Below are 27460 nucleotides of genomic sequence, written 5' to 3'. Positions count from 1 at the left end.
TCACTGAAAAAACATGAAACAATTATGTTCATTGGCTGCACATAAGTGAACATAACTTTATTATGTTTAATTTGCCAAATTACTGTTTGTTAAACAAACATGATTTGTATATGTTAACGTTCATACTTTGATTTAACATTCTCAACATAAATGTTCTTATATCTCTAGCAAGATATTACGTTCACAGAGCTTAACAGAACTTCACATAAACAAATGTAACCGCCCATTCCCTAAGCAATGGCAAGGCTTTTCTGAACAATGGTAACCACAAACGGAAACATATGAATAACATCTCAAAGATACATTAACATTAAACACAAACATTAAACAACACCCAAGAAAATAACTCTTAAAATGCAGTTTTACGCAAAGAATGCTGGGAAATATTAATCCTCTGCCTATAGTTTGACAATTATATGTTAACACAACACAAATCCTTTATGTAGTGCCAACATGGATGGATTAAGTGACATAACTGAACATGATAAAATCATGTTGTGACAAACTTTTACAAAGGTTTTGTTGATTCAACTTATTTAAATTAATCCAACTGGCAAGCAGTAGAAATCCTTGAAAGCTTTGCATTCATTTTCAAAACCAAAACTACATACAGACCATGTAACTTGGTGAGAACCTTGTCATTGTGAATTTCATCTAAGTTATTTAGAATTTGCCTGAAGATGGATAGGACCATTACAGCTTCAATAGTCAAAATCAATAAAACATCAGAAATCGGTCCCACAGTCAAATAACGTCTCAAGCCATTTCTTTCCAGATGGCACGGGACAATTTCTGTGGCTTTCCTGTGGCTCGGTGGTCAGAGCATGGCGCTAGCTATGCCAAGGTCATGGGTTCATTTCTCAAAATGTACAGGTTTTGAACAACATGAGGGAATAAATGACAAAATAATTTTTAATTGTGTGAGATACCTCTTTAAGGCACTCTCTAACTTCATTGTAAGAGCGGTGCCTATTATAGAGAAACCTGACATGAAACAGACCCTCTGTCCGTTCAGCATTCACTCATGCAGGCCTGGATAATGACGTATATATGAAGGACTCGCTTGCAAAAGCGTGCACATCGAGCCACACATGGCGATCGCTAGGACTGAGACTTCCTGAAAATGTGGTATTTAAAACGTTTCCCAAACACATCTGGATTAGGGTTTACATGCCAGGCAGCACAGAGCAGATGGCGTTAAAAAAAACTTTGTTTGATTTTGAGAGAAGTTTCTTACTCTTTAATGTGATGTAAATTGCACTTAACAATGCAATCCAGCCGAGATTCTTACGCAAGTCTTTCCATTATAGAAACAGCATGGTATTAAAAACACACTTCTCGTCCCTCGTCTTCCGTGACTAAAGCAAAACACCCATGTGTGGATGCAATTCCATGTTTACTTCTGTATATGTTTATGAACATATTCGAAAGTTATTGTGTTTTCAAATATACTTTATATAAAAAAGTGCTAAACCGGAGAAAGGAAATCATGCGCATTGAGGATGGCAGAGTTTTTTTACTTTTAAATTTCATATATATTTTTTTATAAAATTGTTATAATGAACAACAAAGTTAAACAATCATAATTTGATATAAGAAGTTGATGAATTGGAAAAAACAAAATATTCAGATATACAGTATCTTCTTTTGTTAAAAATATACAGTATATATAAACAATAAAAGCAGTGTAAGACCACGAAGCTCAGATAACAAACATCCTGAATGTGAAATGCTTACATAACACTTCAGCAGCATGAGTCTCGCTCCTAAAAGAGTCTGACTTGACGCTACAGTTCGGAGTGTTCGTGAGGCGCTTGAGGTTTTGAAGATGAAGGTGTGGTTTGTCTTTGATGAGGGGTCATGTCATGCTCTCTGTTGCCTTCCTTGGCCCCGGTCTTCATTTTAGGATCCCTCTGAGATGCATAACCCGGCAGCTCTTGGTCCATTGTTGCCAAAAAGTCATAAAATGGAACTGATGGGCTACGTTCTGTTTCAGGGATCACACCTGCGAATAAAATCTAAATTGAAATGTAACTGCACATCTAAGCATTTAATACTAATTCCAATGACACAACACTGTTCTTAATACCACATCCTAAAATAATACGGACTCATTTCTTATAACTCATCGTCATTGGAATCACCTTCTTCTGCAGAACACAAATGAAAAAGGTTTATAACCAAACATCACAGAGAGATGTAAAAACATCTTGGTGTTCCACATAGGTTTGAATGACACAAAGGTGAATAAATGAGAGCAAAAATAATATTTCGGTGTCCTTCAAGTATTCACACATCCTTCAAGTAAACGGTCAGTAATACAAATATGCAGAATATCAGAAAAACTAATGAACTATAGAATTAACAGTATCAAGTAAATATTCAGAAACTAAAAAATGACAGAATGTAAAAAAAAGTATTTATTATATTCCTACCCTAAAAAACAATGTGGAAGTCAGTCTTGCATGAACGTTCATGACGAACATCCAGCTTACCCGTCAGTAAACACAAAATGGATTGTATGACAACAACCCAGACACAGTGAGTAAATGGTGCTTGAATCCTTGGAAATGTGAGGTAGTGTTTGCGGATAAAAAGTGACAACAGCTTCCAGATGTCATAGTGTAAAACGATCTACCAAACCAAAAACAGACAACTGCTCACAACCAACATGATGTGAAAGCAAAGGTTTTCCAATTATGATGATACATGTTTTTGGTCTGTGCAATGTAGTTGGAAAAGACAACAACACATTTTTTATAAATCTCAAATCTGCTCTACATCATTGCACTAATCTGTTATGTGCAATGTTAACAATGTTAAAGGACCTCTAACACTTTCTCGTGCAGTGACACGTTGTGTCCGGTGATGAGAAATCACTGATGTCTGTGGTGTAGTGGGATTAAATGAAACCGCAGTAATGATTCGGCTCGCTGATGAAACCCGTAGTAACCATCCAAACAACATTCTTATTGCTCAGATTACAGGAAACCAGACATCTGGATCATTGAAATCACTTTAAAAATGGTCATTAATCATTTCAAACACATTTTAGGTGGTTTGTTAAAGCAAGCATCAATATTTCTATTGCTCATACTCTTAGTTTAGTACATTGCTGTATATCACTTGATAGGGCACTGGTTAACACCACAAAGATCGTGGGTTCCATTTCCAGGGTGCACAAATAAAATAAATAAAAGACGCTTTGGATAAAGCTTTCCTATCCGACTCAAAATTCAAAATAGTTGTAGAAATATTTTATTTTATTATTCACTTTTTTTAATATTTTTAAATAGATTTATTCGTTTATTTAATTTTATATAATTATTATATATACTGTATATAAAGTTACACTGGGAAAGGGAGCACAACAATATTAAAATATTTATCTTTTGACCTAGTAAGCAACTCTCCACCCCTTTTGGAAACAAATTAACCATAGTTGAACTAAAGTAAAAGTTTAGTTACCACATACTTTTGGTGAACCGATTACAATTTGTGAGACCATAATTTTACTACAAGACCATAGTTAAACTCTGGCTACTATAGTGACACTACACTTTTGGTTACTAGGTTTAATGCCAAAAACGATGGTTTCTATAGTTTAACCTAAGTGGGAACACTCAGACCACCTTCATCATTCACCAGCATCCCCACCGCAACACCCCGACATTTCAATGACATGCTTTAAAGAAGAAATTCAGATGATGTTTTGTATTTCGGGGAAATAACTCATAACAATCAGACACAATTAAAGGATAGAGTTTCCTTCCAGCTTCATAGGAAGCAGATGGGAGATGCTGAGAAGTGGCTGTGAAACCAGCCCGAGTTTGACAATGGCAAGACCCGCTCAAACAACATCGGTGCAAAGGAACAGAGTGTCTTTGGGGAGATCTTAGTGAAAGCACCATTTAGAAAAGCTTCAACAGAGCTGAGAGCGAAAATGAAGAGAACTGAGAAGTAACAATGGTAATTGTATTAGTGAGAAAAAGCTCTGAATGGACAGGGTGTGATCTCATGAACATTTGTGCATGTCTGAATATTTAGTACAAGCTTTTCCCACTTGCGTGTGAGGACTGATTCTTTAACCATGGGTGTAAGACACATTATACAACAGACATTCAAAACCAATAAATGGATGTAAAAATATATTTTTGTGTAATAAAATATAAAGCAACAAAATCATCCAACAATGGAAATGTTTTGGGACAAAAATGAGTCAGACTTTTGAAATTACAAAAAGGCATCACATTTTCTATGATTTATTTATATATACACTATGTATACAGTGTATGTATGTATGTATGTATGTATGTATGTATGTGTATATATGTGTGTGTGTGTGTGAATTTATTAATTACTTAATTATATTTCATTCTTTTTTACATATATCTTTATTAACTATAATTTAATTATGGCCATACAGTAACTTGGGTGTGCTGGAGCAAGTTTGCATTTACTAAAACTTTACCAATTTGTGAAGTTCTAGACTAACATGCATTCCATAACAAGTCACGTGATATGAGATATCACCTCTTAAACATTTGTAGGGGTGTTGTGCAAAGGCAAATCTGTGTTTGGCTAACTTTCGTCAGGTTAGACCATACATTGAGATGAACACAGAAGGGATCTATCTCCTGTTGTTTTAATGTGTTGCACCTGGTTAGGACTCAACACTAGCTCGCTGAAATCTGGACCATATTCTGTTGATTTGTGGTGTGAAAACCTCATAAACGTTAAAAGACTCAATGAAACTCACCTGCTGGGTGTTCATCTCTATTCTCCACACTTTGTACCCACTGCAGGATGTGTCTTGCCTTTAGGGGGCGCTCTGGGGGGAACAGGAACACCTCTCCACCTGTGCTTAACCGTGACATCACCAAAGCAGGAAGTGGAGGCACAAACCCAAGATACTTCTCCAGGACAGACCTCCCAACAGGTGTCCGACCTCTACAACAACACAATTTCAGGGATTAACGCTGGCTAATATAGGTCTATTTGTGTTCCACAGAATGAAGAGTCATATACATTTTTAGTTTGCGGTGAATTGTCCCTGTAAATGGATGCACTTGTATTTGCAGTCTTACAAATGAATCCAGCAGGGCAGGAAGGATGGCAGCTGTCCAGAGCTCAGCAGATGTTTCATATCTGTTAAAGATGTTTCTGTATGGTCTTCCTTTCCAACAAACAGCAGTAACAAGGGTTTTTCAAGCTCCAAATACCAGGGCAGATTCTCCACTGTCAGTTCAGGCTGGGGACAGATCAGTGCATACTGTCAAAAACCAAGTCGCTTGTCAACACCATAGAGACTCTGTAACACAATCTAATAAAAACATTTAGGAAAAACATGAGGAAATTTAGACTATCTGCCTCTGCAAAAAGCGTCGTGTATGTCAACAAAAGTGAAATTGTACACACTTCGCAGCTAACAGGAAACGTTCTCAGAACCTTGGCTGATGTACTATAAATAGTACTCTCGACATTTATCAAAAATGTTCACGCAGCACTGTTAATGTTAAAAGAGCATTTTTTCAATATAATGTTATTGCGTATGAAACGCTATACAAATGTTGATATAAAAACAACATTCATAACGTTATGTAACATTCAAAACATTTTCATAACTTAAAGGGGTAGTTCACTCGAATGGAAATTCTGTCATCATTTGCATACCCTCAAGTTGTTCCAAACCTTTATAAATTACTTTGTTCTGCTGATCTCAAAGGGAGATATTTAGAAGAACGTTAGCAATTTTCAGTTCTGGGACATCGTTGACTTCAATAGGAAAAATTAAAATGGTAGTCAAAGGCGCGTACACAGAGGGCCAAGGCTAAAACGTCACGGTTCGCTACTGCAACACATATATTTCTGAGGTCATTAAATAAAAAACGTTTAAACCAGGTATTCTTGTAGATCAGCTTGCAAACAAGGTGTTCTTGTATCTCAGCTGGCAGAGCATTGTGTTAGGATTGACAGAACAATGGTTACGGGTTCGATTTCCAGGGAACACATTTACCTTGTATGTCACTGTATGTCACTCTGCCAAATGCATAAACATGAATGTAAAAGGTGTGATATCAAAATATAGGTTCCGGAGACACGACCCTAAATGCTTTATTTTCGTAGTGAAAATGACTGAATTTCCATCTTAATGTGAATTTGAAAAGGTCCATAGGGCCTGTATCGATTTAAAGGGGCATCTCTGCAAATGTTCACACTTTGTGTAAACAGACCCAGGAGGGTTTGTGATGTCTGGCACTAATGGAGGGTTTTAAAGCTGCTTATGACAAATCCTTTCAGAGACATATAGCTACAATGAAAAAAAGAGTGTTGTTTATACAAGAGAGTGCTGTTGGTCACGTCGATATGGAATGCCAATCGATGTTCCTTAATTCCAGTAAAACAAATGAGATGCTATCTAAAGTGGCCCAGAGTCTCTGTTTCAAACATGGTGCAGGAAGACTTGGGGAAGTTTCCAGAAGCAGCGGATCAATGAAACTTACAAAAGGATCCAACACCGCTTTCTGTATTAGCGAGACGAGGTCATTAACTGAGGATGATGGGACAAAATAGGCTTCACGAGAAACTTTAGAGCCACGGGACAGCAAAACAGCAGGCAGGCTTACTGACAGCCCCTCCACCCTGAATACATAAAGACATTCAGATAAAACAACTTTCTTCATACTAGGCTGAAAATCCAAATATGTATCGTCTTGTTAAGATGCGGTGAGTCGGCACGGCTCGAATAAGAAGCTGCTTATCTCAGTTCAAATCTTTTTAAATGTGGGTTATAATCAAATAAATGAGGAAATACCATTTCTCTGCTTCTCTGTGAACAAAAAGGCCAAGAATTGTCTCTCCCCGGAGAACTTTTGCTGCTTCTTTAAATGAAGTCACACCTAAAACATAAATAGGATCTATGTCACAAGAGTCAGATGCATCAAGTTATGCAATCCATGCTGAAGAAACAAACTGTTTCTCATATAAAGGGGTCATATTTTTATGCGGTAATAAGTAACTTTGTCCATTATTACCATTAAACGGGAAGCTGCCCTTTTAAGACTTTCAAACATTTTCTATGATTTATGAAAAGCGATGCCGATTTATCTGGGGCAATACATTTTGCACAATGATGGCGCCATTTAATAAATAAATGGTTGTCATCATGTTCTGACAGGTTGTTGAAATGTGCCAAACTCTTAAATTCAGACAGTGGTTACAGAAATCATAAAAAGTAAAGAAATCAACCTGTATGACTTTCTATTTTTCTGTGTAACACAAAAGAAGATATTTTGAGATGTCTCTGGTTTTGTGTCCATACAATGGAAGTCAATGGAGCCAATGTTGTTTGGTTAACCAACATTCTTCAAAATATATTTTATGCTTTGAATGACATGAGGATGATGTACACTGTACTGTACATTACTTAAACGTTTGTCCATACATTGCAAAAAAACTGCTTTTTTTTTTACCCGTGTCCAGTGTAGAAGTAAACAGCCCCAGCACTCTGATCGGAGATAAATCTGCATGTTTGCTGTATAAATCTCCTTCTAAAAACGACAACACATCAGCGGAGGAAGACAGATGGACTGGACCTGAGATCTGACTCCTGCGATGAAGAGAAACAGACTGAGATGCACAGGCAAACCTGACAGAAGGACACATGAGATAACAGCAAATAACTCATCAATACACACACAGTGTGTAGCGTCCATGTGGATGAGGAGATGACCTGCTAATGCAAAGGTTGCATGTTCAATGTAGATATTCCGATGAAGACAAATTGTCTTTCAAGATGGGGGTCTGAAGAGTTTAATGCTAGATGGTTCTCGTGAGAACATCTAGCATTCATTTAGTTTCTCTACAGATAAGAAACCACAGTCTCCATTATCGGCTGAAAGGTGAGAGTGCATGTACTGCGATACACTTTTCTCTTGCACACTTCAATCACCACACCTTTAATTTAACCCACTGACAGCCCTGTTTCAGGTTAGCGCTGAGTGACAGAAACTTAATAACTCTCAGAGGATTTGACCTTGTGTGTATGAAAGGGACATGACACTCACAGCAGTATGAACCTCTGAAGGCTCTCGGTTCCCAGCATGCCTCTGTAGGGCTGAGGAGCCTCCATGGGGCTGTAGATCATAATAAAGGGAAAGGATGTGACATTCTGATCACTGCAGATATCAGTCCATTCTCCACAATCAACAGCCGCCAACACCAACCCGCCAACACCTGACAGAGAAAAGACAAGACTTATTTGCTGATATAGACAGTGGCAACAACATTAAAACTTAGTTTTTATTTAATTTAATACAAGTATTATACAATAAAATATATTGTTATATTATGGCCAAACACAGACATGGAATTCAGGAAAATATTGAACAGTGTAGCATTTTTTTCTGAAAGTTTAACAATAGATATACCGTTTAAAACACAGACAAAAGGAATTTCGACAATTGGCTCTGAGAAAAGAAGAATGTAAACATTAGAGTTCAATGCAATGAACTGGTTAATTGTAACGGAACTGTTAAAAAAAATTAGAAACATAAAAAATATAATTTAAAAAAGATTTATTATTAATGTATTAATACAATGATTGAAATGTAAATATGTTTAGAGTATATTTAAGAATCAAAACGATTATACAATATTGAAAAAGGTTACAAATCTTTTTTTAATCCAAATACTATTTTAATAATAAACATTGTAGAAATTGTGAATGATATCAAAGGTTATTTTGTAAATACCTTCCAGTGCATCAGCCACTTCTATGTATGTTTGCATGAAAGCAATACACACAGCATTCCCTAGTGGACAAATGTGACCATTACATTAGAGATTCTTCACAGACAAATCCAAAGCATAATCTTACAGCGTATAAAAGGAGAGTCAAAAAGTAAAACTCACATTTAAAATAGAACAACACCACTGTGATTTCATTTCGCGTGACTTCATATTGAAAGTTGTCAGATGTGAGCTCTGTAATTGACTCCAGGTCCATCATAAGATCGCGATCTCTGTACACCGATTCTGATACCTCATCATCCAGGATATCTAAGAAAAAGGAAAACATGAAACCGGTTTAAAAGAAACCATAAAGGGAGAAACCACTTTCGCACTACATATGGCACACATTATCACATAAAACACAAGACGAGTCAGGGTTATATCTTAAATTCACAGGCCCAGGTCAACATTTATAATGGCGGGCCCCCTCTCTCCTGGGACCAATAAGAAGGTTTTACCATATGAAATAGAGGTACCCTGACATGCAGAAGGGGTCATGGGATGGTATCTTATTTACTAGATGATTTTTCCCTCATAAAATAGGTATTTATTAGTTTTATGAAGGTATACCTTCTATCAACATGTATTCCCTGGTAATCGAACCCCAAACCCTAAATAACTACTTTTAATTTCCCTTTTTAATGAAGATAAACAACAAGATCCCTCCCATGACACGCAACATAGCAAGGATTGGCTAGAAGTCATCGTACCAAGGTCAGACCAATGTTCCTCATTTTCATCTTCTACCATCTTGTAGTCTTGTAATAGTTCTTCTTTAAAAAGATTCACAACCTCTTCGGCACTATTCAGTGTGAAATATTTCACATCCTGTTGAGAGAAGTACCCGTTACGGACTGAGATTCTTTTAAATAATGTCAAACGTGTTCTGCGGTTGAACAGACCTCCTCTGGAAAACGGTAAGCGGCGTTGTACTGCAGTGGAGTGTTAACGTTAGTGCTGTCCCTAAAAAATACAAAAGGAAAAACAAGAAATAATTAGTATTTAAATGCATGTAAAGTTCTGTCATCATCTGTTCATCAGTACCTGTGAATGAGCACTACGCCGATCTCACCGCGGAGCTGCAGGGCCAGAGATTGAGCGGTGGCCCGGTCCAGGTGTTTCGTTTGGGGATGAGAGAACAGATATAGCACGGGCACATTGAGATGGTTATGAACCACGTCTACCTCAGAGGGATCCACATTTGCCTCCGTCTGTCAGAAAATAAGAGATATGCCACTTAAAATACATTCTCTACCAGTTGAGCATTAAGTAAGCAATGGTTTGGATTTAGGGGCGGTACAGTCTTTTTTCCAACCAATTGCAGATTAGGGTGAAACTTGCCACAAGAGGTGCCTCCATCAGCTGTAGGAAAGTGTGTATGTTGATGGTGTCGAGTGGTTTTCTCATGAGAGTAAAAGGGCACTGATCCATTTGCCTGGACATATCTTTACAGTGCAGAAACCAAAGACGGGCTTTTGAGACGGAGAGATCATCAACCCTTCAAATACACAGAAATCGAAGATACATTTAATACAAAATGAAGAACGTAAAGAATTCATTTTATTTGGGTTAAAACTGTGTCCAAATACCCAAACTTTGATCTGTAAAGCAATACTTTAAACACAAACTGTATTTACATCATTTTATTTTTTATTTCACGCTTTGAGCATTTGAAACTCACCCCATGTGTTTTAAGAGTGGACCACCAGTTGTCTGAACAAACTGGTACTTTGTTCCATACACAAATGCCGTCTCCATTAAAGCCCGGTGCTCTGTTTAGACAACAGAACGAGAGGAAAGTTCATAAACCAAACAAGATTTGAAATATAGAGGATACGAACAAACCATACCCGGAAGCCCGAGCACTGGGATGTGACCAACCACGACATCTCTTATTTGCTTGGCTCCATTCGCCACCTGTAGAAGCTCAGCTGGTGTATGAACATACCGAACCTCATTGTAGAGGACAGTGCTAAATAAAGAGCAGGCGAGAGGTTACATTCAAAGATCTAGTTCTTTAAAACAAGGTGCTATTGTTATAATTGACATAGAACTCACAACAGGACGTGAGAGACTATTGCACTGACATCAAATACAGTATCAATGTCAAAGCTCCTCAAGACCTCTGAACCTCTGGAATTATGGGGGAAAAAACAAAGAAAACTTTCAGGTTGGTCACGATGCTGACGTAGAGTGATGGATTACTCAAAATTGTTCATTTGTACCTGAGCAAATATGTCTTCGTTATGAGCTTTTCTCCTGTGCAGTACTTTGCGATGGCTTCCTTCGAACAGTTCACCTGAAAAGGCAGTCTTCTGTCAAGACAACTTCACTACCACCTTCTTAAAAAATAATACAAATTCCAATGGTTTGTATTAAAGATACCATTCCTTATGTAGTGTGTTTTGGTGTTTTTCCAGTATGGTTTGATGGTGTTTTTATTGGTTCCCATTGCGAGACAACATCCCAACAACAGATCCCAGCACACAACCAGAATACCGGTTTCAAGGTATACGGAGGGTTAAAAGACTTAAGGTTTCAAAACCACAAAAAAAACCTGTGATAGCGTTTCTAAGGTATGAGCTGTGTTTACAAAAAAATAAATATTTAAATCATGCAATTCAATGTTTGATGTTTAAGTCTAATATATATATATATATGACAAAAATATATTTTTTGAAATAATATTGTAATTTTAAGGCTTTATTTTTACCCGACAAACGTTCTATATGTTGGTTCAAAATGAAATGTATTGTATCCAGTTGAAAAGTCGTTTTTTGTACACGCAGACATTTGTAAATAACACATTATAGTGTTGTAATGGCGATACCGCGAAACCGTGATTTTCAAGTAAGGTTATTATACCGCCAAAATCGCATACCGGCCCATGCCTACAACCAGTACAGTACAGAGACCATTGTAGTTTTACAATAAAACTTCAGCAGGGTAAGTGTGTAACACAGTATGTCCAAAACTTCAGATCTTGAATAAAACCAATTTTTTGAGGTTTTATTTACCTTTATAACAGCTATCCCATAGTCCTCCAGTGCGTCCGCTGACATCTCTAGCTGATCCAGAAACAGTTTGATGGTTGGATTAACTGCGTGTATAAATAAACGTCAGCCCCATCAAATTGATCAGATTCCTCACGTCTTACAAGTCTTACCGTGATTTCCAAAGTAAACGAAGGATGTTTTTCCCGTCTTCATCCTCTCCGTAAAGCTCTGGCCGGAATCTTCTATTAGTTTGGACGTGTTGGAGGAACATCGTACTGCTGGTATGCAAAATATCAACGCAACCAGATAGAAGATGCGCATGTTGTCCTGTTAGCCTTTATCGGTCTTTCAAAAGCCATGCATGTAAATGCGCGTTAATGTTTACTTAAAACCCGCTAAGCGCCGTCGCTTTTTAAAGGTTATACATAACGTGTGCATGCATGCATTAAGTATGCATGAAAATATGACATTCTTGCAAAGTAAATCGGGTTTATATTTCCATTCAATCCATCCCAGTGTTCATGCTACGTTCCCACATAAACACAGTTAACATGCGCGTGCACTAGCCAATCAAATCGCTGAAATTTCAAAGAGCGTGCTCAGAACCAATCAGATCGCTCAGAAAACCACATCTGCACCAACGAGAGACCAGAAAAGCGAAGGCGAGGCGTGTTGAAAGACAAACGATTGGTCATTTAAAGATAGGCGTGGCACGACGGGCGTTAAATCGAACCGCTCAGAAAAGCGACCATTTCGGCTCAAACCACACAGAACGAACCTATTCGCGTCTTATCGTTTTAGAGCCAACATGGCGACACACGCGTATCAGTTTCCGGCCTCTTACCATTGGTCAGTAGGCGGGGCTCGAGCCGCAGCTGATCGCTCCTTACGTTTGATAGCTTTTCCCAGAGTTGCCTTTTCTTTGCTCAGAGAGAGCAGCCTCGCCGAGGGGTCTCTTGTTTTTACTTATTTTATCTCGCTCGTCAACATCCAAACATCTGTTTTTATCGGGTCACCTTAATGCGACCAACTTAGGACACCCCGTATAATTTTATCGTCTAGCTTATGTCATGTGTCATTAAGTTTGACGTTTCTCGGATTCGCATCAGTTTCTGACGTCTACATGAAAAGTTTGGGGCAGTTTTATCTTCCGCGGTGAACTGGTAGGCGTTCTGAATCCCGTCGATATGTTGTTTTTTCTACAAAACAAGGTCGGTGTCAGTGTTTGGACGGACCCATCATCACCATCATCATCATCACCAGGAGCAGCCGAACAGATCGGGGCTGCTGTCCCCCCGTGCGTGCAGCTCGGGCTCACGGTGCTTTACACGGTCCTGTACTCGCTGCTCTTCGCGTTTGTTTACCTGCAGCTTTGGTTGATTCTGCACTACGGACACAAGCGCTTCAGCTACCAGACTGTTTTTCTCTTCCTTTGCTTGCTGTGGTCGGCTCTGAGGACGACACTCTTCTCGTTCTACTTTCAAAATGTGGTGGAGGCGAACCGGCTGCATCCTTTGCCTTTCTGGCTCTTGTATTGTTGTCCAGTCTGCCTGCAGTTCTTTACACTGTGTCTGCTCAACCTTTATTTTACTCAGGTGGGTTCCTGCACACACACGATCTTATCTTTATTCATCTGTGCATTTGAAGTTGGGAAATCAATCGCATTTGAGCTCCTGAGAAATACTTTGAGGTGTTTTTGCATTCAGAGTGGTTGTTTTTTCACGCCAGGCATATCTGAGTTGGTCCCTCCCATCAAATGTGTTTACTTCATATGACTGACTTTGAACTTTATGCTGTATGTACTGTATGAAGCAATCCTTTGTTTATACTTTCAAGGCATGCTGTTTATTCGTTCTTAGTGAACGGATACAATTCAGTCAATTTAATTTTGTTATGCATAGGTCATTCCTTTGTCTCGTGTTGTCTTATGTAGCACCATGGGCCTGGAGGGACGTTGTTTTGTCCAAGCTGTAGGGCTGTAATGACAAAGCTTCTCTGAAATATTTAGACATTCACCACCTCTACGATGCCAGGACAGGAGCGCAGGTTTCTATTCTCAAGCTCCTCTGCTTGACCACAGCAGACTAGTTGACAGGAAAGTCTGAATGAGGTGTGTTATTGAGGCTTTTGGTCCATCCCATTGTGGGATGCTGAAGTCTTGCCCGTCTGTGAATGCATAATCTCATCATGCGGGGAATTAAATATTGTTTATCTCTAATGCCTTGTTCATTTTTGTCTGAACATTAGAGTTGTTTATTTAATTCTGGAACCATTGAAGACGGTCAAACACCAGACGTGAGAGGTTTGTTAGTAGGGTCCAGAGGTCGGCAGTTATTTGTTATCCGTTGATCTTATGAGGACTGTTGCAGTTGTGTACTGTATATATTGAAGCATTAATATCAGAATGTGAATGTTTTGCGTTTTTTTTAATTTGCTTATTTGTTGCTCTGGAGTTCTTGCGTCACTTAAAAAGATTAAGGCCAGGCAGATCCTTCTTTGTTTTCACCATGAGAGGCTATAAAAATATCAGAATGCAATTCAATTTTTAAAATAACCTCGCGTGGTCGTAAAGTTCAGAAATAGCCCTAACGTGTTTCATAATATTTTGATGTAATGGTGAATCTGGGGATTTAGTTCGCAATAACATATGTACATATTACTTTAGTAGATTCTAATTCAATCTGCAAGCCCAACAAATGTGTGCTCTGCCCTTTCTGTCCCGTCCCACATCAGTCGAGCTCTAATATAAAACAGACTTTGCTTATATCGCATTTTATTTCTTCCACAGTCAGCACACAACGCCGTTACACATTGAAACCTGAATGACTGGCCCTGCGGTCCCTTTTTCTGATTTATTGACAGCTTTTGTTTTATGCATCTTCCAGACATCCACGTGACTCATTCTCCCTCACACCCACATTGAGCTGCGAAGGGTCGCTTGAGACGGAGAGAGAATTAGTTTTTGTTTGTGTGCATCTCTCGGGAGCTATTTGAGATGTGGGCACCGTACGGACGCTGCCTGAACTGCGCGAGTTGGCATTTGAAGCCGCAAGCCAATCACAGGCACCTGCTGCAAGAACATTACATCACCCTGCTCAATCCTGTTCTATTCCAGGCACAACAAAAGGGGTGCGCAGAATTCTGTTCAGAGAGCAGCAGCTACGCAGACAAATACGGCAAGCAGCCCGAATCCGATCTGCAAGTGGGAAACGTTTCGGATCGGTCGGGCGAGATGTTGTATTACCCACATGGGGTATACTTTATATTCGAGCGGGGGGATTTGTGTGGCGCAGTGATGTCACATGAACTGACCGCTGCGTGAGCTTGTAGTACTTGGTCTGTTAGGTGACGAATGAATCTTTAACATTGATGCAAACTACGAGATTGATTAGTTGCTGCAGAAACGGTTTAAAGTGATAGTTGACCCAAAAATTCAAATTATTTCATTGTTAACTCACTGTCATGTCATTTCAAACCTGTGTGACTTTCTTTCTTCTGCAGAACAAAGAAGAAAGAGTCATAAACAAGATCTGAATGACATGAGGGTAAATAATGCTAACAGAATTTTTATTTTTGGGTAAGCTTTATCTTTATTTTTCATATGCAAGGATCACTTATATTTAGTGTGTGCTGGAGTTCAAAATGACTTCTTTTAATTTACAGCTGAGCGAGAAAAAGGTCTCTGTAGTTGACTACATCTGCAATACTGTAAATAATGTGTTTTATTTCCTACAACTCATATTTCGCAGTTTTCCATTCTTGTCCCAGAGGAAGAGACGAAGTGATGACCGATTAATTTTTCAGATTACACTTTCAGCATCTCCGTGTGGAGGAAGCACATCAAAGGCGCGTGTGTGCGGACTGTTTACATGAAGCAATGATTCCCCCGTGAATCACGCCTGTGATTTCTGCATGTAGGTGTGTGCGTCACACGAGAGCTTATCTGCTAAGCTGTGCAAAGAAAAAAGATGGGCCATATTTCACCCGTGTATTGTTTTTTGCTGTTAAAGCAGCTGGTCTGCAGTTTTCAGTTCCTCGAGGACCATTTTGAGGTTTATTTTGAACATCACTCTTTGCCATTAGCTTCGTTCAGACGAGAGCAGCATGGGAAAATAAGGACGTGCAAAGAGTAGTTTTGCAACATGGTTATGTGGGAAGAGTTTAAATGTATTACCGTGATAAAACCGATTGATGTTTTCTAATCAAGTTTCTAATATTTTATCGGTTTGTTGAAGAGAGATGTTCAATTTCTTAGGTGGACAAACTTTTTTACCATAAAATTAAATATAGCTTGAGATTCATAGGGAGCAGATATGTATTGTAATAAATAGTAACAATTAGCATTATATACAGTGCTTAACAAATGTATTCGAACAAGTGTAAGGTTTGTCCACAGTTGCCATAAACAAACAAATTTAGGTAATTCCCTAAATCATTTTAATGTTTCTGTAATTATTAATAATACACCAGTATGTGTAAGCTTTATACTCACAGAAGTATTTCTAATGGAAAAATATACAGTCATTTTTGTTATCCATGAAATGTATTGTTTTACAAGAAAGGCAGAAAAATCGCAAATCGTTAAATTGTTTTTTACAGATGCCCAATTACAGTCAATAACAACAGTGTGGTAAAGTACATAAAACATTGCCGGCAAGAAAGCCAAAGTAGGCCATACAAAATATATATTTTTGCTTATTATGTGCATAAAAACTATTTTGTTATTTAAGTCTGTTATTTGCTTAATAAATATTAATAATTAATAATATTTACATTTTTGGGTTTAAAGTCACCATGCAAACAAACAGGAAAATTCTAAGTGTTTTACACATTGTTGCAGTGATTATTATAAATGATTTATCCGTTCTTTAAAAATTCATTTGCATCTTTAATCAAAAGCGTTAAGCCTCTCTCAACAACAACTCTTCACCACATGACGTCAGCAACAGAAAAGAGGCAGGACTATACTGACTGTCCAATGGCCAGCCATTTTTAGCCCTGCCCTGCAGGCCCAACTTACTACGAACCAATCAAAAAGGGAAGGGCAAATGTGTACTTTTTGTTCAAATTTCAGAAGCCGTTGCACTCGGATACACGTCACGATACGGAAAATAAGTAAATAGCAACTTCTGTTTCATGGTGACTTTAAATTAGTTTTTTGACAAACAGATAGAGAAAAAGAGAGAGCAGACAATAGGGACTGGGTAAGGGCTGTTTGTTCATTTGGCTCAATAAAAAACACCCAGAAGTACAAGTTTAAGCAGACGCATACAATATGTTTGTGTGTTTTTTTTTTTTGAGGTGACTGACAAGTCTAGGATGTGGCCAAAGTGATATGGTCTAACTTATCTGTCATCTAACAGTTATACAAGTAACCCGAAAATTTCCTTTGAATTTGACAAAGCTTCCCAATCTGATTTTGCAGCAGCGTCAGCTGGAAGAGTCTTATTAATTTGCCAAGAAATTCTTTTTATACCCAGCCAAACAGAGGCATCACCCCCACACGGCTCTAAATGTGGTCCATAAGAGCTTAGTGGAATGTTGTTTTCTTATTCTGCACAAGCCTTCTGTAAGCTTCTTTGTCCTGGTAAACCATCTCCAGATATGCCCATTTGGTATAAGGATCATTGGGATGTTCATGTCTGGTCCATGCTTCCATTTACATTTAACTCCAGCGATTTCATAAATGTATGTCCACACAACCGGGACGGTTGCAGACCTATGACACCTTATCAGTTCAACAAACAACTTGCAATAAAGCACTTGTTTATCTTGCTGGTTGGCTGGTTCTTACGGGAATAAATCTCAATTTGCCCTTTTGACAGCTGGTTCAGGCAAGACATTTTTTGTCCGGCAATGAGTTTCGCAGTTGTATTGTTGTGTCAGGAGAGATTAAGGACCGCTGTTGTTAATCTGTAACTAGGCTGCAGTATTTTTGGCAGGGATCTCTAGGTCCGGTGGACCTGCTTGTCTAAAATTGTAAAAAAGTGGGTAATGGGGACAGCCCACAAGAGCATTGAAGGAAAACAAGTTTTTCATCTCCATGCTTCCTAAATCAGCCACTTGTTTTTATTGTGGTTAAAACTGTTGTTTTTTCACCCTGATGACACAAAATAAGAAATTGGTTTTGTGTTGTACGGTTACCAGCGTTCTTCAAAATATCATCTTTTGTGGTTTCAGAACGACAGGGAATGTCAGCACATGTCTGCATGTGAATGTTATATAAGGCTTTGTGTTAGGTTGGGTCTGTCAGGGACATGTACAATATGACTCATTCAGTTTAGGCTTTGTAAAGAACTCCAGAATCCAGCATCATTTCATGCTCTCCAAACACACACTTGCCTGCTTGAACGACGGCAAGCTATTCAGAATCAAGTAGAAAAGAGGGAGTATGTGTGCCAAGGGTTGAGAAAAAGGTTTCTTTGAATCTGTCCTTAATGTCTAGAAGAGAGAGAGTGTATTCTATAACCCGGGCTTATCTGTTATGGTCTCACAATGGTGCATCACGTTTGGCACAGTTTTTATTTGTAGTGTAATGGGTGTGAGTTGAAAACCCCTGTGGTTTGGGAGTGAAGCAGCCATGCTATGACCTGGATGCTGTTCATTCTTCAATTTCGTGGCCAATAGGCATTCGTTACATATAAACAATGATTTGCTGCCTGTCAGTTCAGCGTAATCTTATGGCTAATTTGTATGAATTTGTACATTGTGAATTATAAGAGGGATAATTCACCCAAAAATGAAAATTCTGTCATCATTTACTCACCCTCAAGTTGTTTCAAACCCTTTATCACTTTTATTGTTCCACTGAGCACAAAAGAAAAAAAGTGAAAGCTGTTTGTAGAAAGTAGAAAGACTGAACTTTAAATACTTTTGGCCTTTAAACTTGAACCATTCCATCATCTCATACATCTGCATTTTTGCCATAAATGTACATTTTTTCTCTTTTGAATTCGCTATGATGGAAAACAAGATCATTTATGTGAATTTCTCAGTTGATTTAGAAATGTTCTGTGTGAGCTGTAAAAAAACAATCTCGCATTAAAACAAGCATAAAAGTGCAGGTTGATGAATGGCTGGTTTGAAAGCTCCTCGTGGCCTTTTGACATGGGATGCAGAAGGGGAAAGCGTGTGTTTGCGGGCCTACGTTCTGATGACCAAGAAGGAAAACAGGAAATGAAGAGTTCAGCCATGTTAACACATCAGAAGGCCTCAGTGTCCAGGCAGATGAAAGCTCTCCTTCTCTTCGGCTTTGGTAAATCGGTCATATGCACTGAGCCGTTGCATGTGATCTGCTGTCAGGCTGAGCAAACCAGAGACGTGTCTGTGGTTTTCCAGTCGGTGTACAGCTGCTCCCGTGGATTCTTTGCGCAACGGAGAGAACTTTCTGGATAGTTCTGGATTTCACAGATCTGCATTACCCACAATCCTCTGCATGGAAAAAAACGAAAGAGCATGTTGCCTGTGTGTCACGAGTAGCGATAAGCTTTCACACCCTCTGTAAAAGAGGAAGATGTCTTGGTCTCAGAAGGTCTCGTGACACTGAACCGCAGCTCTCTGCACTTTCAAAAAGATGACTGGATGTGATGTGGACGTCTCGTGGTCAAAATGCATTTAGGGAAAGGAAACTAATGTCTGCACGTGGGTCGCAGAACAGGCTCAAACCACAAATGGACCTGGGAGAACAGCTGCCCTTTTAAAACCTGTGAGAACTCACGGTGACTCTGGTGTTGATTCTGGAAAGGTCCTTTTAAAGTCTTTTCTTGACTTTTTATTCAAGTGACATTTATTGAACATCTGGGATAGGTCATGTGACAATGTTACAGTGTTGGAAGTCAGGGGTTCGCATTTTATCACAACCAGTTAGTGCCTGTCATGGTTCAGCATCCAGTCCTATATTGATTTGTTCAGCGTCTCTCTCCATCTTATTTTCGTATTTGCTTTCATTTTTAGTGTTGTTCGCTAGATCTTTGACAACATGGTCTCATACGAACATGAAAGACATATCGTGACTTGTTGAAGAGTGCTCTTATGAATGTTCATAGCAAGATGCAATATTGTTTATGCTTTATTTTGCCTGACGGGTGATAAATTGGGTATAAAAATCATGAATATTTTTAATCCTCTTATTCCCTGATCTCTACCTTTTCTGCACTTTGTGACAAACAAGCAATTGCAATATTTCATCTGTTAGTAGGCAGTGCCTGTGTTGAATGCGGAGGGTGCTGACCTTGATGTTTTGCATGCGAGGTGGTGTGGTTTAGGGTGGGGAGCAGATAGATATAAGCTTTTAACGCCGTGAGACCTCAGCACTCAAGGCTATATGGGTCCCCTGGGCCCGCCACTCTCTTGGGAGATGACAAACACCCTGCACGGTGTCTGTGTTTATTTTCGGAGGCTTTCTTCTGCATTGCTCGGCATCATGGTGCGTGTTGTCTGCTGTGTCCCGGTGATGCATATGAAAATGACACACGAGAATATGCACACACACAGTGTGATCCTGTAACTTATGTTTATTAAGAACCAGTGTATTCACTATATTGACTATAGAGACGTCAAGTGTCCAATGATCACTTGATCTGATGGACTGATTTCTAGGATGTTGCCACGAGCATTTTCGCTAGAGAGCTTCAGCACTAAAATATCTGCATTTGATCAGGAATTTAGACGTGAAGTGTGAATTTTCACTGTTGTTTCTTAAACTGAATGTTGGTTACAGATCAACTGTGGTACCCATTGACTTGCATTGGTTTCGTGTCCATGCAGTAGAAGTGAATGCCGTTGGTTTTCCAAGCATTCTTCCAAAAAAATCTTCTTTTGTGTTCTGCAGAAGAAAGAAAGTGATCCTGGTTTGCATTATGGTATTTAATAGTTTAATATCGGTTCCATTATGTGTTTGTGATTGTGCTATGTCTGATAATCGACAGAGTTTAATACAACGCAATGCTCTCTGTGTGCGAGTTCATATGTTTATAGTGTACATCACCATCTAATGGATGTTATGAACTCTGTTTGAACTGCCTGAAGGTCACACTTTGAAATGAGTCCATGCAGCTTTGTGGACGCTTATCATCAACAACTGGTTGTGCAAGCTTTCGCAACCAAGCCAGGCCCAAAGGGTAGAGTTAGTCCTATGACAACCTTATTAAAACCATTTTAGTGGTTATCGAGCTCTGAGGGTGTTTGTTTGACCAGGAGATTTCTCTGTTTAAACAAAGTCAGGTTTGGCCCGGTTCCTGGTCATCTTATCTTTGCTTAAGCACGAGCCGGTCAACGCTTAAAGCACAGATAGCACATCTGGCCTGTTGACAAAACAACTTTTCTTTCTAAAACATTTTTTCTTTGTTGTCTTTTGCAGGTGATATTTAAAGCCAAAGCAAAATATTCCCCGGAACTGAACAAGTACAAGTAAGAGACTTTCTTTTCATTGCTGTTGGGTGTTACAGTGTATTTTACCTTAAAGAGATGAAGATAGCATGAGGCAGAATAACCGTTAATATGTTATCTCCTTTGGCAAAGAAGTGACAACGTGACCACATTTTTGCCCTGTGTCAGCCACCGTAGTGCTCCGAAAAGGAGGGGTGGAGTGAGCCGCTGGTTGCATTTCACAACCTCACAGCTAGATGCCACTAAATTTCATACACTGGACCTTTAAAGTGTTCGGAGTATAAATACATTTCTGCTCAATATAAATCAAACAGGTCTGGGACAACATTACGGTGAGAAAGATTTGTTTTTGGGTGAACTGTTATTTAGATATTTCTTTTTCTTTCGTATGAATGTCAGAAAAGTAAAAGCTAGCTTAAAACAGACTCCATTTGGACTGTCAATCTGTACAAAAATGAGCTTGGATCAACAGATTAGAGTCTGACGCTGAGTGAAAAGCTTGGATTCTGAGTCAGGATGAGTGGGAGAGAGGGCATGTGATGGCACCGAGGGGGAAGGGGGCAGAAGAAAGCATTGACACAGCTTGGACTCGACGGAGCTAAGCAACGGTTTTATGTTGCTCATCAGCAAGGTTAAATTGATGTCTTTTAGCTTAAGAGACTCCCGTAAGTACTTTCCCGATGCTTTTAACCTACGCAATGTGTCCTATTCCAGAGTTAAACGGACTTAAAACAACATAGAGCGGACAATCCATTGTTTACTCTTCCTCATGTCGTTGCACATCTGTATGACTTACTTCTGCAGAACACAAAAGATGTTTTGAAGAATGTTGGCAACCGAGCTACACTGACACTCCTTGACTTCGATTGTATGGACACAAAACTATCCCTTTAAGACTATAATACTGCAGCTTTGCAAGAATCAGATATGAATCACGCGCGATTGACTTTATTGCTGTATGTTTGTCTAGGGTTGGGTGTAATTCTGTCTGACAGTCGTTGTCTCTCCATCAGGGTTCCTCTGCGTCTGGGCTTTCTGCTGGCTAGTATCTTTTTCCTGGTGGTGAATGTGACGTGTGCCATGCTGGTTCAGGATGGCGCCGGCGAGAGTCAGTTGAAAGATGCCGTACTAGCGCGAGTGCTGATCAACGACAGCCTCTTTGTGCTCTGCGCAATCTCACTCGCCATCTGTATTTTCAAGATCGCTAAAATGTCTTCTGCCAACGTCTACTTGGAGTCAAAGGTCGGTGGGCAGAGATCACGTTGTGTTCTTGGATTTAGAGTTTTAACTAAGCAACAGCCTTTTTGTTTAATGTGACACTTCAGCCTAATTCTTATTTCCGGATGATGTAACCCAAAATATTTTATTTCAAGTTTAGTTTTTGCGATCCATTATTCAGACAGATACAACTGTTATGTTTGAGTTTTTTATCATGCAAATATATGGGAATTCAATCAATTGAAATGTGTTGAACAGTGATCGTTATTCTTTCAATACAATCTAAACATGATTCTTTTTGGTCGAATGTGATTTAGGGGACATCAGTATGTCAGGCTACGGTCATCGGGGCCACGGTCATCCTTCTGTACACCTCTAGAGCCTGTTATAACCTGGTTGTGGTGGCTCTTTCTCCTGAAGATCGGCCCAGCCCATTCAATTACAGCTGGTACAATGTATCTGACCAGGTAGGTCTGGGTTCAAAATATTAATATAAAGTTATTGTAAGGTTGAAAACTCCTTATCTTGCCCCAATTTTTCATGGTAGGCTTTGCTGATAATGATGTATAAGTTACGATGGTTACGGTTTTGCGAGAAATGCCAGCGTGATATCATTTTGATAGCATTTAAAAGAAAACATATGGATTGCTGTGTTAATTGCACCATAGAAACTGTGGAAAAAGAGAATTTTCTTCACAATATAAATAAGATGATAAATCGAAAACTAGGTCTTTCAAGTAATGTTTCTTTACTATTACGATAATGATATTATTCCGGTATCTATTGAGATGTTCATTTGACTGAAGACGTATTTATAAAACATAAATAATATTTAATTAAGTTTATTTTGTTGTTTCAATGCTGTTTAGGGAGGGGAATAGTGAAAGGAGGCAGAGAGAGGTGTTGTAAACGGTTGCTGTATTATTTATCATATGTGAAGAATTAACACGATATCATAAATTGTGTGGGATGGGTATATGGCGGTTATTGCCAGTACCGGTATATTGTGACACCCCTTATTCAAACGGCTTAAAATGTTATTGAAATTTGAAAATATTTGTGCAATTCTCACGTCAAAAAAACAAAACATTAACATGCTTGTGCAGGACATTTCAGCACAGATCCTTTATGATTCTATCAGGGTAAGAAAGGCTATTGCTAAAAGCATGGTAGGTAAAAACAATAAAGTCAACAGAAATCCCATAGTCCCTTTGAATGGAGCAAAGCAGCGTTTCACATACAGATGCCATTTGGACAGATTTCTTGAACAAAGCAACAAAAAGTACACCGCCTGTGTTTGAGTTAATCATCAATGTTGTTTTCATCATCCGTGTATACGGCAGGAAAATGTATAACATAAAAATCATCAAAAGTTCAATCCGTATCACATCGTCAGACCATCCATTTGAGCGGATTTGTACGGAAATGAGCTCGGCGGGGGAAAGGTTTTTGTTTTGTTATAAATAGCTCAGGCAAGGCTGCTGTGCAGTAAGCCAGCGGATGGATGACTGGCTGACTGCCTGCGGGTGACCTAGTTTATGTTCACCTCTGAGACGGGCCAACAGGAAGACGAGGTTCCCCTGAGCACTCGGTCCTCTTCTCTGACTCAGCTGGGTCTGTTTGGGTGCCTGTCTCTTTGCTTATTCTTCATTAAGCCATGTTGTTCGTCTCCTGTATGGATGTGTTTGCCATTGTCTGCGTTTCGCTGGCAGGCATTTCATTCTGGGGTTGTTTACAACATTCCTCGTCTTGCGTTGCCTCTTTCTGTCTATTTTCGTGTGTGTGGTGTTTATGCTTTTGTTATTCGTAGGCAAGTAGCTGTGCTTTATGTTTTGGGTGTATTGTAATGATAGTTCATTTAAACAGATATACAGTCAACATGTCTAACTGTTTTGCAGCTGGGTATTGAAAAATGTCTCATATATTTTATGCACCCTTGTTCAATCCCAGAAGTATAGGACTTACTATTTTTATCAAAAAGTATTTTTTTGACAATAGTATAAAGGTTTTAAAATGTTTAATGTAGAAACATTATTGTCATTTAGCTTAGACAATTAAAGTTTTGTCAGTAAACATTATATTGAGAAAATTGTAATATAGAAATCAAAATACAATACATGCAGAGTATATTTTCCATAATGTCTTCTTTACTACGATCTATATGTGAAGCTGCTGTTCAACAATAAGTATGTGAAACACATTTATATTATAAAGCGACACTTCAATTTAGAAAATCATCGATTCTCGTGTCTCCTGACTCGACTGGACATTTTTATTTCATGATATATAAACAATCTGCTTTTCACGATGCATATTGTTTCACAGCCGCTTTACAGAAAGCACAAACGTTACATTGCCAAACCAGAACAGTCTGTTATCATGGTTTATTTTAGAAATGTAATAATACATATAAAATAATAATTGTTTTAAAATAATACAAACAATACACTAATATCACGTATACATATAAGCAGAAAGAATGAATAACTGCATGTTGTGATAATAGTAATAATAAGTGCTATTCCAAAAAATCATATTATCTCTTATCTCTGCAAATTAAACTTGGATAGGACGAAGGAAAATCAACATGCTATACCTTTAAGATACTACTTTAGTACTTCTAGTCCCAAATTAATTGTATTTCAATCAATTACGGCCTTGTTTTCATTTGCTCCAGATTAGATGTGTCTTGCTGACTAAGATCTATTGACCTTTACACTGTCCCAATACATCAATACGAACAAGAAATAAGAAAGTTCTCTGTGTTCAGTTTGTCTCCCTATCCCTCTGTGTCTCCAGGCCGATGCGGAAAAGATCAATGGAGAAGCCTACGTGGTTTTCGGGGTCATTTTGTTCTTCTGGGAATTGCTGCCCACCAGTCTGGTCGTGTTGTTCTTCAGAGTGCAGCGGCCCAATCAGAACCTGGTGAGAGTCTAATCCTGTGTCACTTCGCTAAAGCCCGGCGTCAATAACACAGCTGGACACTTACTCAATGACGACAGCCTGTGATCGGCGTTTTAAAGCCCCACAGGAAAAGCTGTTTTCCCATCAGATAGAATCAATTTAGAGGTCTGCTCCAGTCAACGCCTCAGTCAGCAGAATGGAAAACTACAAACACGCTGCTTTATTTGCTTGTCTGGGTAAATGCAAGCATGTGGTTTTATTTATATTTTGTGTGCAACGTTTCCACAGACGCCCAGTGGTATGATCAACAGTCACAGCTTTAGTTCCAGGGCGTATTTCTTTGACAACCCTCGGCGCTACGATAGTGATGACGACTTGTCTAGAAACGCGTCCACGCGAGGAGAAAGATGCAGGTTTGTGTGAATAAATACAATTAAATAACCTAGCTATTTTATTTTATTAATCTTTTGGGTTTTGCTTTTCCAGCAGTATCATGTCATCCACACCTCAAGCGGGCCCAAGTTGGTACGGTTCGATCCAGAGGAACGGCAGCCTCACGGTAATCCCCCACCTGCTGAACGGACCCCAAACATCAACCGCCCCCCTTCTCTTTGCTTGCGGCAACATTCAGACCAACCAACACCATAACTACTATTCCACGCCCCAGAATTACTACTCGCCCTCTCAGACACACTACACCACCCCTCAGAATTAACGCTGAATTTATTTAGACTCGGACTGGACCGCAAGCCTCTCGGACATCTTTGAACAATGCTCGTGGTTGTCTTTCCCTTTATTCTAATGATCCGCCATCTACAATGCACCGGCCCGGCGAGCGGATTTAAAGGGACCGTAAGTGAGGCGACACTGCTGATATGACACTAAACAGTGCACTTTATTTCAGAGTTTCTTCGATGTTCAGCGGCGAGCGTAAGGAACATTTTGTTTGTCAAAATCCAAACTGACCAAAAGCTCCCTAAAGATGTTCCCATCCTTCTGTTTTCCTTAAAACACAGATTCCATCAGACGTTCAAGGGTTCAAAACATTGGCACAATGATATCCCAAGAGTCTTTGGCACATGGACTCCTCTTGGATGTGTTTTTGCACTTATTGTGGCCCTGTATTTTGTGTTTGGATGTATGGAATAGTTAAAGAACGTTTGTTATATTCTCTTTGAGAAAGAGCCTGTTGATATTGTCCTATGTCTTTTTTCCAAGAGGTTTTTGGAGACCAAGTTAAAAGAATTCTCAATATTTTGGATACGTCCAGGAGCCTCGGTCACTAGGTACTAGGATCCAATTTGTGCACTACGCATGAAATTCATGTGACTTTCAATAATATTACTTTGCCAAAGAGCCTGTGTTTAAATCCAGGCTTCATCAGATTTCCATGCTTCCCAAAGGTGAAGAATGTGAAAGACGAGATGAAATATCAAGAGTTGATTTTTCTTGTGGTGTATTTGAATGTACCGAGCGTGAATGGAAGGCTAACTCTACTTACACTGTCTTATATTTAGGTATTTAAAGAGGCTTGTGGATGAATCTACCCGCGTATTTCGAGTACGCATATAATGTCGTGACATCTTTCATCAAAATCCAGCTCATTGTATCAGCATATCATTCTCCAGGGAGGTCTAAAATGGTGCCATCGTAAAACTTTCCCAGTGAAAGACACATTGCACATTGTTTGTATCGAACGTGTTTCATGAGCTTTATTCCTTCATAATTGTATTTCTGGAACGTGATTGGTCAGCAGTTGATCTTCTGTATCCAGCTTAAGTGAACCGCCCCCTTCCATTCCACTGAAAGGATCTGTTTTGTTTTTTAGTAAATGAAAAAATATTGTTGTCTATTTTTATCGATTTGCTGCTTCATGCATTAAGGACTTTGTGAAGATAACAATCATTTGTCTTAAGCAATCATTAAATGTGCAGCCACGTGGGTCCATGAGCTTGTATGACATACAATGAACGGATGAATGAGACTGTAAGGTTGAAGCTCTAATGGTTTAGGCCACGTGCTCTAAAATTAGCTCTTTTTATTTTGTTTTATTTTAAATTGTATCATGCAGGGTTTTGATAATCCGGTATAAAAAAGTAGTGGATGATTTTAATTGATTGGATTTTAAAATGAGTCTCAAGTGACTTTAATTGCCTATAGCT

General features: G+C 39.0%; 2 protein-coding genes across 5 annotated transcripts; one reads left to right on the top strand and one right to left on the bottom strand.

Annotated features, from left to right (window-relative positions):
* Positions 1 to 29: 29 nt before the first annotated feature.
* On the bottom strand, positions 30 to 12384 carry txndc16 (thioredoxin domain containing 16). Of its 3 annotated transcripts, none has more exons than XM_079458752.1 (20): positions 11960 to 12346; positions 11811 to 11893; positions 11019 to 11092; positions 10852 to 10926; positions 10644 to 10765; positions 10475 to 10565; positions 10135 to 10291; positions 9838 to 10004; positions 9696 to 9756; positions 9504 to 9621; positions 8914 to 9060; positions 8754 to 8813; positions 8430 to 8468; positions 8067 to 8235; positions 7473 to 7609; positions 6815 to 6899; positions 6504 to 6642; positions 5088 to 5251; positions 4760 to 4950; positions 30 to 2005 (listed from the first exon to the last, which is right to left on the bottom strand). In XM_079458752.1, exons 1-20 carry the CDS (start codon positions 12108 to 12110, stop codon positions 1788 to 1790), a joined length of 2448 nt encoding a protein of 815 aa, XP_079314878.1. In that variant the 5' UTR covers positions 12111 to 12346; the 3' UTR covers positions 30 to 1787. The 3 variants fall into 3 exon arrangements, with proteins under 3 accessions (XP_079314878.1, XP_079314880.1, XP_079314879.1); XM_079458754.1 differs by having other exon boundaries at positions 38 to 2005; positions 11811 to 11861; positions 11960 to 12059; XM_079458753.1 differs by lacking the exon at positions 8430 to 8468 and having other exon boundaries at positions 38 to 2005; positions 11960 to 12384.
* A 158-nt stretch (positions 12385 to 12542) lies between these two features.
* gpr137c (G protein-coupled receptor 137c) lies at positions 12543 to 27241 on the top strand. 2 transcript variants are annotated; one of them, XM_079458749.1, is made up of 7 exons: positions 12543 to 13384; positions 21148 to 21197; positions 22190 to 22418; positions 22712 to 22861; positions 25194 to 25319; positions 25587 to 25711; positions 25785 to 27241. In XM_079458749.1, the coding sequence occupies exons 1-7, from the start codon at positions 12977 to 12979 to the stop codon at positions 26011 to 26013; spliced, it is 1317 nt and encodes a 438-aa protein (XP_079314875.1). In that variant the 5' UTR covers positions 12543 to 12976; the 3' UTR covers positions 26014 to 27241. The 2 variants fall into 2 exon arrangements, with proteins under 2 accessions (XP_079314875.1, XP_079314876.1); XM_079458750.1 differs by having other exon boundaries at positions 12690 to 13384; positions 25788 to 27241.
* The last annotated feature ends 219 nt before the right edge of the window (positions 27242 to 27460 follow it).

This window comes from Barbatula barbatula (genome assembly GCF_947034865.1).
Source record: "Barbatula barbatula genome assembly, chromosome: 6".
Taxonomy (NCBI): domain Eukaryota; kingdom Metazoa; phylum Chordata; class Actinopteri; order Cypriniformes; family Nemacheilidae; genus Barbatula; species Barbatula barbatula.
The sequence above is the reverse complement of the archived record's forward strand: the minus strand, read 5'-3'. Positions and strand labels throughout refer to the sequence as shown.

What these genes read in the sequence shown, in the direction of transcription:
- txndc16 (XM_079458752.1), bottom strand. Translation starts at nt 12,110, where the DNA reads ATGCGCATCTTCTATCTGGTTGCGTTGATATTTTGCATACCAGCAGTA. An exon ending in CGTTTACTTTGGAAATCACG is followed by an intron (nt 11,894 to 11,959) that starts GTAAGACTTGTA and finishes TTATACACGCAG; the next exon opens with TTAATCCAACCATCAAACTG. An exon ending in CTTACCGTTTTCCAGAGGAG is followed by an intron (nt 9,622 to 9,695) that starts GTCTGTTCAACC and finishes TTCTCTCAACAG; the next exon opens with GATGTGAAATATTTCACACT.
- gpr137c (XM_079458749.1), top strand. Translation starts at nt 12,977, where the DNA reads ATGTTGTTTTTTCTACAAAACAAGGTCGGTGTCAGTGTTTGGACGGAC. An exon ending in ACGTCTACTTGGAGTCAAAG is followed by an intron (nt 22,419 to 22,711) that starts GTCGGTGGGCAG and finishes AATGTGATTTAG; the next exon opens with GGGACATCAGTATGTCAGGC. An exon ending in GGTACAATGTATCTGACCAG is followed by an intron (nt 22,862 to 25,193) that starts GTAGGTCTGGGT and finishes CTGTGTCTCCAG; the next exon opens with GCCGATGCGGAAAAGATCAA.